Source organism: Euprymna scolopes, chromosome 2, assembly GCF_053919585.1.
Source record: "Euprymna scolopes isolate OS-2025 chromosome 2, ASM5391958v1, whole genome shotgun sequence".
NCBI lineage: Eukaryota > Metazoa > Mollusca > Cephalopoda > Sepiida > Sepiolidae > Euprymna > Euprymna scolopes.
In genome coordinates, this window is record NC_136483.1 from 40,422,035 (window position 1) to 40,434,720 (window position 12,686).

The window sequence follows — 12,686 nt, forward strand, 5'->3', positions numbered from 1 at the left end:
ACAGCAATCATCATCATGTATATGTATGTAGGTATATGTGTGTGTATATGTATGTAGGTGTGTATATATGTGTGTGTGTATATGATTGTGTATGTATGTATAAATATATATGTATAATATGTATATAGTATATAATGGTTGTATCAATTGGATTTGTAAGTCCAATGAAACTCACATGATTATTAAAGAGTGCTCAATGCTGGACAGAGCTTGTATATAGTCTGCTTATTATGCAAGCATTATTGGTTACATATGTGCATACATGTTTCAGTGGAATCCCAGTTCAAAGATAACACCTCATCAGACCAAAAAAAGAATCGATATTGAAACGTTAGTCAAAATTACATTAGTTTTATAAGATATTTGGGTGTGGTTAATGCTTTGGAACAAAGTGGGGTGTATTCTGTCAATGTGAACAGTAGGGGTTTATGGAGTGAGGTGTGGTGAAGGAAAGGAGTAGGGTGAGGGAACAGGGGAGAAGTATGATTTCTTGGTTAAGCTGTCTCAGTGGAGATTAGGCCAATAAATAACCGCCAAGTTTAAAGAACTTGACAGCTTAACCACACGAAATTGTATTTCTCTTCTCCTCCTTCACTCCACTCCCTTCCTTTACCACACCTCCTTCCATAAACCCTCTACTGCTCACATTCACAAAGTATACACCTCTCTTTCTTCCAGAACGTTAATCACACCCAAATATCTTATAAAACTAATGTAATTTTGACTCCCGTTTCGATCTCGATTCTTTTCTTGGTCTAATGAGGGGTTATCCTTGAATTGGGAGTCCACTGAAACATGTGTGCACATATGTAACCAAAAATGTTTGTATAATAAGCAAACTGTGTGTGTGTGTGTGTGTGTATATTAATGTGGCATGTGAAGAATAATACAGATTATCTAAAATTATTTGTATTGCATGTAACGTAATATTTCAAAGTTTATATTCCTCTTCTCCCTTTCATTGTAATACTGCAGTGCCTGCCAGTTGACACACTAACATGAAAATAGTGGAAGATATTTGTTACTGATTCTATTTTCAGACAATCGAAAAATCAATAAAACTCAGTTCCCATCTTAAACGATCGAAAAGAGGAAATGGCACAATTTTTCTTTTTTTTATTTCTATGTTGTTTACAATGATTAATTTCGCCCGAATTTTATTAACTTGTGTTAAGATAATGGTTAATTAGGTTTTAAATGTTTTATTTTCGTCCACTTCAATGTTTAAAACGTTGTGCAAATTTATTCTGTTTGTGAATATCCAGTGAACAGAGAATACAAAAATTATGAACATTGAAGGGACACATATAAACGTGGCTTACATAACTGTTTATAGGTACAATGTCTTCAAATGACTGCCAACAGTGACAACATTTCTGTTTATAAGCAAGCTGAGCTGTATAGTAAAATCATTTCCTCCTCTGTTGAAAATGATTCACTCTATAATAAAGTTTAACGTGTGTGTGTGTGTGTGTGTGTGTATATATATATATATATAATATAAAGCTGGACGTCTGTGTGTGTGTCTGGTCATGAATAGGCTCCTATATGGTTGACTATTATAGAAAACTGATCACATATAATGATAGATGTATCGAGACACAGGAATGGGTATGTTTGATCTGGCATAATGATGATTCATTAAAATTGTGGGATCTGCGTACGCGCCTGGTCCACAAAGTATGGAAATAAAAAATTTAAAAATTTAAAAAAAAAACGTTACAAGTGTTTTTGATATAGATGTACATAATAATACTTTGATAAGTATGTTTTAACTTAAATAGGGATGATATAATAAAATTGTGTGGTCTGCATTCGCGCCTGGCCTCCATAGAATGGAAATCGACACAAACTTTAATAAAGACTTTTCATATCTATCTGTGTAAGTATACTTTGATAATTATGTTTCAGTTTAAAGAAATATGATGTAATAAAATTATGGGGTGTTCATTCGCGCCTGACCTCCATAGAATAGAAATATGTCACAAAGTTTAACAAGGTTTTTTAATATAGATCCACAGAATATTGTGATAAGTGTTTCAGTGTGAACAGGTATGGTATAATAAATTATGGGGTTTATCTAATGTATTTTTACTTTCATCATGTTTTGCTTTGGTTTTGATACCCCCAAATTCGAAGCTATCTCATTACAACCCTTCCTTTTCATAACCTATCATACTTTCATAAATCAGAGTAATCTGTAGGCTGTTTTTGAACCCAGTCAACGACGGGTACTTTTGCTAGTATGTATATATATATATATATATATCCATTATGCCACCCAAACCCAAAAGTTAGCAAGTACAAAACTTATTGAAGGATGAATAATATAAGGGAAATCAGACAATCCCCACACCCACCTTTAATCTATTTCCATGAATGATTTTTTTCTTGTATTATTTTTCATTTATATTTTCTATTAAGATTTTTACGTCTTTTCTTTAGTACTTTTTTTTTTTTTTTTTTCATTATCTTCTGCAAATGTCTTTGATGTGTTTTAAACATCTGGTGTCATTTTACCTACCTCCCAATAATGAAAGGAAAGAAATTCAAATTCTGTCTGTCTCTCATATATATATATATATATATATATATATATATATATATATATATATATATATATATATATCAGGGCTCTACATTGCGAGTGAAACAGTCGTATTTGCGAGTGATTTTTCAAAGTGGCGACTATAAATAATGAAACGCTTATCTTTTGGCGATTGCATTTCTTTCACAGACAATCTTCCAAAGCTCACTACTGAGTGAACGAACGAAGTTAAATTATTTAAACAATAAAAGTTTAATAGAGCAATATATTCCTTTTTTTAACGAAGGCTGGTTAAAAAAAAACACCTGAAGAAATTAGAAGGTTTATACCTTCAAGTATCTACATAAAATTTGTTGTATATTTAGAATTACACTTATTTAAAAAACATACGGAAAAATCTTTATGATGTACATACTCGTCACAGAACGAAGACGTCATATTCTAAAAATCATGAGGGTTTGGCTAGTAACTTTTCTATTTGGCTAGTAAACAAAAATATTTAGTTGTCAAAGGTCAACTAAAGATAAATTTGTCCGTAGAGCCCTGTGTGTATATATATATATATATATATATATATATATATATATAATTGTGAATTTCAACAATTGTCCACATCTTGAAATTTTTAATATAGACTTTTGCCATATATATATATCTTATAAAAATACATTTATGGCAAGTAAATTATACAAAAACGTTTCTAATCTATTCCTAGGAGAAAATCGTCAGGCTAATTACTCTACTTAGCTCTATTTACTGTATATAGCAGTGTTAAAGTAAATACTGAAAATATATATACATGATGTTATATAAATGTACACATCTTCTGTAAAAAATTATGGGAAAAATATGTTTTGCCAATGTTTGTATACAATTTTTATAATGTAGAAAATTTTTAAAAACTTTCCAGCTTGAGACGTTTTCGTATTTTTTCTTTTAACTTTATTGATTAAGACGTTATTTTAAATGACTTTTAATGCAAACATTGGCAAAGCATATTTTTTAATGGAAGGTGTATATTAGTATATTAATAAACAACACAATAAGAAAAAACCCCAAAGATTTTCTGGTTATTGGCTGAGTGGTTCCAGGCTCCTCATCTGATATTAGCAGAAGGACTTCTGCATTTGGACAATTAAAAGAAAAATTATGGAACAGGAAGGATATTTCAATGCCTGAAGTTAAGGCTTTACAACGCATTGGTAGTTCCTATTTCTATATTTGCAAGAGAAACATATCGGCAGAGCATGAGAAGTTCAGTGTCTTTAGAATGAAATGGCTAAGAACTATTGGAGTAACTTCTGTGAAATAAATGAAGAAATGCAGATATCAAAAAGAAGCTTAATATTAACAATCTATCAATGACGTTATTAAAAAAAAAGGTGGGGGATCAACATGGGTGTGACATGTTTCCTGGCTGTCAGATCAGCTATATTAAGAAATCATATAAAGATTTAATTAAAGGTTTAGAGATTGGCTGACCTTTTTTTTTCTTCTTTTTTTTTTTTTTTTTTTTACATGGCTATCACCACTTATCAAGACCAAGAGGCCACTCGAGGATAAGGGTTAAAGAGTGTGCAGTGGAAATTGGACAATATAGTAATCGTTAGTAATGGAAATTTGGTAAATTTGTTAACTTATATAGAACGGCTCATCAAAAACTTGTTTACGTTAGACTTGAAGACAACCATATTGTAGTCAGCTGGAAAACGGAAGACAATTCCATAGGGGTGCAGTTCTAAGAAAGAAGCTTTGCTCATGGAATCTACGTTTAGGTTTAGGCACAGATAAAGAGTGGGGGAAATTAGTGATAGTGTTTTCTGTTAGACGAGTGTTTCTTGTGAAAGTTTGGCGAGAGGGGGGCATAGATTGGAGGTCAGGCGAGCACTTGCCATGAAAATAACGATAAAGCAGAGACAAACTCGCAACATCTCTTCTGTGAGAAAGAGGTTGCAGGGAAGAGAAAAGGACATCCCCTACGAGGCTACAAAGTCTATTTTGAACTCTATCAAGGCAGAATAAGTCCTTTCTAGCAGCTCCTGCCCAGATGTGGCAACAGTACTCCATCCTTGGACCTACCCGGCTCTTATATAGATAGAGAATTGCATCAGCAGTGAGATATCTACTGAATCGATAGAAGGATCCCACCATTATTCCAGCGGCCTTGGCAACGGATTTAATGTATGCGTTCCATTTAAGATCAGGAGTAAAGGTCAAGCCCAGAAGCTTGTCAAAACATGAGACCTCCCCAAGACGAGAGCCATTCATTTTAATTGATGCCAGATGGGGATCAGAGCATTGATGATGTAAAGATAAAAGCTTGGTTTTAGATGCATTAAAAATAACAAGCCACCTCTTTCCCCATTGTACCACATGATCAAGATCAGAGGAGAGAGAACCAGAGAGAACTTGGTTGTTTACTGTCTTAGATGTGCTACCATAGATAGTAGTGTCATCAGCATAAATGTCTACAAATGATGTAAGGATGTGATTTGGAAGATTGTTTAATATAAATTGACCTCGCCATTTTCAAAATTACTTTTTACCATCATGTTTATCAATAATTCCCCCCACTCTTTATCTGTGCTTAAACGAATGATGTAAGGATGTGATTTGGAAGATCATTAATGTAGATCAGGAAAAGAGTTGGGCCCAGGATGGACCGCTGAGTGACTCCAGCATTAATACTGAGAGCTTCTGATTTCTGCCTATCAACCACTACTCTTATGAACCTATCAGAGAGAAATGATTTAATAATTGAGAAGACATTTCCAGTTATACCGTAGCTGGAGAGCTTGTGAAGTAAATTTTTATGCCATACTATGCCTTTGATATGTTCTGTTGTTTCTAATGACCGAAAGATTAACCTAAGAACATGATAAATAGAATTGTGTTCTTAAGCATGTGGTGAAGCTCTAATGAGTATGTACAAGTCAAGTTATTTATAAACTTGTAAGAAATTTTTTACAAACCCTAATCAGAAATGAATATGTTCAATAATTAATTAAATTCGAGCAAACAAAAGAAAAAAAGGAAATGACAAATTCAAAATACTGTTATTAGTACATAGAGAGTCGTGAAAAAGAATGAACAATAACAAAAAATATTATGTTTCAAATTTACTATACAAAAGAGAAACTTATTTCAATTGTATTTTTATTTTTGTCAACTAAAAAACCTTAGGATCAGTTGCTTCATTATACAGAGAAACCTTTGTATTCAATGAATCCAATATTCAAACATACTCATTTAGAAAGAACAAATCAATTCTTTATTTAAACATTGTTTCAATAATAAAATTAAATAACATGGCGTGTACAATAGCAATATATTCAGCAATTTTCAAATTAGTAATCAATAAACATTCTTTGCTTAAATTCTTTGTTTTGGGATTTAATAAAAAGAATTCTGTTCTCTAAGAAGAAAGAAATCGCAGACAAATGTGGAAATAGTGAAAATAATAAGCATTTTATGTTGTTATAGTCTAATACAGAAGCAAACCAGCACTTGAGACTGCATACCTTTGCTGATAATATAAGAATGGATCAAAATCTTATCTGTGTCCTCTCCATATTGTGTGAAGTATTTCAAATCTAGAAAAAAAAGGAAACTTGAAGTGCTGGCAAAATTTCGACCTTTTCATTGTCAAGGTCATATAAGATGTGGGGCATCATTGGCTACAACATGGATCTAGTAGTGAATTTGTATGCTGAACAGGACAAAAGTTATTGCCAAAAGTGTGACTTACTATTCTGTGACCTTTGGTTTAGATATCCCAAGGTTAAATCAGTAAGTTAGACCATGACTAAGTTTAGTGATAATTGGTCAACCAATGTGGATGGCGGGCTGTACACAAACAAAGTCACAAACAAACTTTACTGAAAACATAATTTTAGTTATGGCCTAGATAAAGATAGCTGAAGCCTATAATACAATCAAATAAATTTTAAATTAAATTGCACAAATGTGCCAAGATTTTAAGACTGTTGGAGTATCCAGTTGGAAAATTGTATGCTTAAAAAAAATAAACAAATACTTTATAGCAGTTTGATTACAAAGCATTGCTTATAGATTTTTTAAATTAAAATTGTGATTCTGAAGAAAATTGAAAAGAAAAAAGCTTAAAAGGAAAACCACTGATCTGAGGAATAAAATGTTGGAAATTGAAATGTATTTTTATCTAGAAATTCAGTTTACTTATTTTTATTAATTTTTTTAATGAATATTATAAATATTATTAGTTACTCACTGGGAGTTTTCATACACTCACAAGTTGTGTTTGAATGACAAGCCTTTCCAGATTTGCAACATTCTTTACTTCTTTCAGTAACCATTGTAAAACACATTAATTTCTTGCTGATAACAACTGTTGGCTTTTTCTGGAATTTAAGTAGCAATAATCTTCCTCAAGGTTCCAGTATTCCCTGCATCTTTCCAGTGAATGTCTGAATGGTGCTCTCCCTTCTTGACTCTTCACAGTGATTTTGTGTGGTACCAGTAAGACTGGTGTCACAATTTTTTTTTTTTTCCATTTTTATTGCATGCGATGAAATAAGTTTGAATTGGTCAATCTATTATCTACATTTATCAAAATTTATCAACGTTTAATGACATTCAGTAATGAATGCTTAAAGAAGTGAAGTAAAGATGTCGGAAGAAGTATTACACTTTTAATGCCCATCAAGATTTTTACACATCATCAGACTAAAATCACTTTGCCTTATCTTTTCACACATTTACCAATATGAACAGTTTTACATTATCTTCTTTGAATGTCTGTTTTACTTTCTGGCTTTTAGACATTTACTTCCAAACTAACATGTCTCGAGCCAGGTCTTTATTTTCTCTTTCACTTCAGGCCATCCTTACCACTTCCTTGTATGTTTTCCTTAGCCTTCTCTTGCAAGCATACCCTCAACTGTTCAGCATCTATTAACTCAAAAACTCTCATTGAATCTTTCAACATAACTGTACACTCATTAATTCTTATCCTCGAGTGGTCTTTGGGCCTTGATAAGTGGTGACTCCACTATAAAAAAACAAGCAAAAAGAAATAAACAATATCAACAGAATGACAGTTTGCATAAAAATGGAACAACATACTGAGATTGATCAGTACAATTAGCAGTGATTAGATAATGCAGAGTCAAATTGTGTTGATAATTGTTTGCATGCATTTCGACTTAACGATAAGAGTAATGATAGTAGTGTGTGCAAATTCAAAATCACATCAGATTTTAAATGAATTTTTCGATGGATGTCTTCATATGTTGGGGCAGATATACAAGTGGATTTTTAAGACTGTTTAGCACCAACTTCCGACTGAAACAATACAGTACATGGAAATTGGTTTTGAATATTTCTTTCTTTGGTTTTCTATCGAAAATGTTTTTAAGGATGTAAATTGTTCTTGATATTTTTGTTTCTCTGGCTTCTTTTACCGATTCCTATCTATTATAATAATTCCTATCTATTATAATAATTTATATCTATTATAATGATTCCTATCTATTATAATGATTCCTATCTATTATAATGATTCCTATCTATTATAATGATTCCTATCTATAATAATAATTCCTATCTATTATAATAGTTTGTTTCATTTGCTTTCTTTTCAGGCAATCGTGTGTTCATGCATGGTGCTGCTGCAACTCCCGTCACCCTCGTAGATGCATTGGCAGAATATGGTAAAAAAGCTAACTTAAAAGATGTCGAAGTCATTCACATTCATACAGAGGGACCGGGTACTTACGCAAGACCAGAATATGAAGGTAAATTTATCAATTCCATTAGCGTACTTAACCATTTTCTATCGTTCTTCACACTCTCATCCTTAAGTTGATATGTGAACATTCAAAACATACAAATAAGTTTTGATAATGTTTTAATTATTCACATAATCTAAAGACACCATTGAAAGTTTCCTTTAATTCTATCTGGGGTCGCTATGGGCAATTATCAGATAGGTCCATAAAATAACTTAAATATATTAGAACATGAAAAAACAAAAATCATTCTGACCAGCAATATATTTCCACACTAGCAATTCTGGGTAAATACTACTAGTAGATATAAATTGAGTACTAGTGTATTGTACAAACCAGAAGTCGATAATTGTACTTATTATGAACCAGATTTCTCATAAATGTCCGTTCGGGCTCGACTGTTAAAAACGCTCAAGAAACCCAATCAAATTGTTTTGTTTTTGATAGTATTTTCAAAGTAAATTCAATTTTTACAATATTTTTGCTTATTCAATTTTTATGTGAAAGTTCAGAATAGTTATAAAACACCTTCCCCGTCACTATGTTTAAGAATGGTTTTTCTAAATAACATTATTTCAGCACGGTAACATAGATGCACAAGTAGTGCCATTATTGGTTCAGCCATACTGGATATTTATGAGAAATCCAGTTTGTAATATGCAACAGTAACGACATCCAATTCTGTGCAGTACCATAAATTATTTAAATAACAGATACACTTAAGTGTATCAGTTATTTAAACAATTTATTTAAAATTCACTTAGAAAATTAGCACATGGAGCTATCTAAACAAAATTATATCAACTTACAGAGAAAAAGCGAAAGCTCAATGTTTTATCATATGATAAAATAGAGCTTATATTTATATATGGATTTAAAATGACACGTTTCAGAAATAAAAGTTCACATAAAGCTGGTTTATGCATGTTTGAAAACTAAAATTATTATTGATGTCACCATTCGTTCTTGCGTTGAGTATTGTTGCTACATCTGAGTTGGTGTGCCAACCACAAGCCTCTTTTTGTGCAGGGTACAAAAAAAAATAATTTTTAACATATTAGGTCCCACACTGTAAGTCAAGATCCAACCCCTGCCGCATCATTGCAGTGTTGCATCCAAATACTTGTTTTACAAGTACTTCTACAAAATGTGCTTTGATCAACTTACTTCACTTGTAGCTTTTTAACATAAATACCCCCAACCCACCCGACTAGTCTCCCCCCCCCCCCATCTCCTTTCACTATAGAGGTCCATAGATGCCAGAAGATTTCATACTTTAATAGCGTCTTTCTTCAAACCATTTGCTTTTGGATGTGTCTTACTGCTCACTGTTTCCCCAACTGTACCAACATACAGAAATTTAAATGTAATGTGAGCAAACAAGCTTGTAATCGCAACCCCCAAGTGGGATTAGCAAACAATTATTTTGGGATTGTGACGCTCAAAAGAGTTTCATAAGGTGAAAAGGTATAAATCTAATATATAAACAGCTATATGTCTGTCTGACTCCATATTTTCAAACTCTATCTTCCCGGAAATTAAAAGTCGTAAGATCAAGGGTAAGTGGATCAATGCAGGAAAAGAAATAGCATTCTCCCTTACATTCTGGTGTAGTAACTGACAAAAGACAGGCCTTCAGGTTGTCCTCAACTATGATCAATTCATTGTTATTGTAAATTTAAATTGCTCAACTTGAACAATGTCCGTTATTTAATTAAGTTTGTTGAAAATAACTCGAGGTATCTTTTTTTAAAACTTTAATAGACTGTTTAAAAATCGATTTCAATGAGTAGTAATGTAATAAAACCAGATGTAAATGGAATAAAATGTAATTAATCAATTGCATAATAAAAATTCATGTCGCTTCATGGGAAAATATTTTTTGATTTACCGTGAGACAATCAATATATATTTTTCAGCAAATGGTAAAAGATTTGATACCGATGAAAAAACAACAAACTAGATAAAACTAGTGAAATCATTAGGAAAAGACCAGAAAAAGCAATAGATGATACTTATGACGTATAGGAAGTATCTGTACCATCTACTCTTACTTTTTAAAGGATGAGGAAGTTCTGTAGTTGTGTTATTACAAATATGTATATGTTTCTGAATTCAACACCTGTGTATTGTGCACAAGCATTCTCGTATATGAACTCTTTTCTCTTCCCTACTAACGAGACATTTCTTTACTAACACATGAACGTTATAACCTTTTGTCTTCATCTGTACTTATGCATGCATTCATTTATAAACACCCTTCCTCTTTTTATTACACTAAAACGAAAAAGACTCAATAAAATTTTGAATATTAGAAATAGACGTTTGTCTCCATTTTTAAAAAGTTCCAAATCTTAGAAGAACATACTAGGATATATTTCATTTCATCATTTATTAATAGACTAGCGGGGGGTGCCCGGCGTTGACCGTGTGCTTGGAGGTGTAAAAGAAAGGGAAAAAAAAGTTTTGGTAGGAAAGTAGGCTCAAACCCGAAGCTTTGACATGAAGGTGGAAAAGAAAGGGAAGAAAACCTGGCATCTTACCCGTTCGATTACAACGGGAGAGGAATGAAAACCGTTTTAATTTAACGATTAAAAAGTTAAATAAAGACAGGTGCGTGAATTTAATGAAGTCAAACATCACGTCATAGAGGGAATGAAATTACGCACTTAACTTTTGCTGCGAGGCAGTTTTTTTTTTGGTTTTGTTTCACCAAGTTTGGCTGTGCGGTAGTTTTTTTGGTTGTGGAGAAAAACCAGCTCCCCATAAAGAGGGGAGTTAGCAATTGTCTGATATAAGGGGGTTTCTCCCCACTTTGATCAAATCTCATTTCTTTTCTGGACGTCCCTAGCACGAGTGCCAGGGAGTCTGTTTAAGCTACGGATTCAGTTTCGCTTTTATACTGAAAAGACAAATAAACATGCGTAGACGAAGAAATATCATGAAAATAGCGTGTCAAAAATCGTTCAAATAAAAGATAGACGCGACCTCCTTTAGTAAATCGTAAATATTATAATTTAGACACTATATAAAAAGTTTTAAGAATGAGTGGCCACCCTGAGCGCCCCCTCCTCCTCCAAAAACTTTTGCCGGACGTACACAAAAAATGCACACACTAACACACATTTTGCCTTTTATATATATATATATATATATAGAGAGAGAGAGAGAGATGGTAGGAATTTGAGCCTAGTGAGAATAAAATGTTACTAAACTCTTATTTATAAAGAATTATTTGACAAAGTTGAACGAATTCAAGAACCACTTCTTGTGTCTATATGTATGTTGTTGCCTCAAAGTAACCCGTATATTATTTTTTAATTTACAATTAATCAATTGTTTATTTAAATAAATAAATGCAATAGCATGAAATAAAATTAAATTTGGTTTATAGTCAGCTAACATACTTCCTAATTTCCAGCGTAGCGTTACTGAAAGCGGTGACAATTCCTTCACTTTTATTGTTCTTCAGTATTTCTATTGTGAAGCGATTTATTGAAATAAAATATAAGAAAAGGACATTATTGAAAAACATGCAATAAAAATTAATAAAATTATAAAAAGATAAAAATAACACAATGGGTCTTTATTTGCACTTTAATAACAAAATTAATAAAATAAAATTTATTTTATTTGAAATTTTATAAGAAATATTTTCTCCCAAAACTTTAAATATTTTAATACAATAGAATTTACTAAAAAAAATTTAATGCTAAAAATGGCTTTTTTGTTTGTTTTTTGACAGTCTCTTTTCTTCAACAGTTTAAATGCTTCCAAATTCCTTTGAAATTTTGAAAAGTTATGAAGTAATTCATTCAAAAAGAATAAAATACTTCATAACCCTTCAAATTATTGGAATATATATTCCAGGCAACATGGCGAGTAACATGGATACATCATAATTTTTTTTTTTTTTTTATATATATATACTTTTAACTTAACAACTCTGGAAAAACTAGATAAATATGTATAATAATGAGATATTTATTGACTGAGTATAGAGTTGTAGACAGGTTTTCAAGGTTTGTTTAGGTTTGCTTTTTGGTGGCTGCTCGAACATCTGTTTGCTATTTAGTTCAATCCATGATATCTCCTCATAAAGTTACCATGCTTTCAAGTCCTCTTTGATAGCTACAGGCTAGATCTTGCATGTGCAATCAATGTCAGATAAGCCATCAACTTCCATGACGCAAACTCTGTTTATTTTGTACATCGCCCAGCGTTAAAGAATCCCCTTCCAAGCTGGTTTTTAGAAAAGAGAGATTTACACAAGCCACAATACACAATACACAATACACATCTGCCTCAAACACTTGTTTTAAAAAAATGACCTTCTATTATTTCTTCAACACTCACTATATCTCATCTCC

The 12,686-nt window shown here is 32.0% G+C and overlaps 1 protein-coding gene across 1 annotated transcript in view; it reads left to right on the forward strand.

Moving 5' to 3' along the window:
* Positions 1 to 12,686, forward strand: part of LOC145291324 (succinyl-CoA:acetate/propanoyl-CoA:succinate CoA transferase-like) — a 109,145-nt gene that overhangs the window by 58,183 nt on the left and 38,276 nt on the right. The window contains exon 2 of the mRNA XM_080137076.1: positions 8,170 to 8,322. Within this exon, the coding sequence (XP_079993202.1) occupies positions 8,170 to 8,322 (153 nt within the window). The remainder of the gene's footprint in view (positions 1 to 8,169; positions 8,323 to 12,686) is intronic.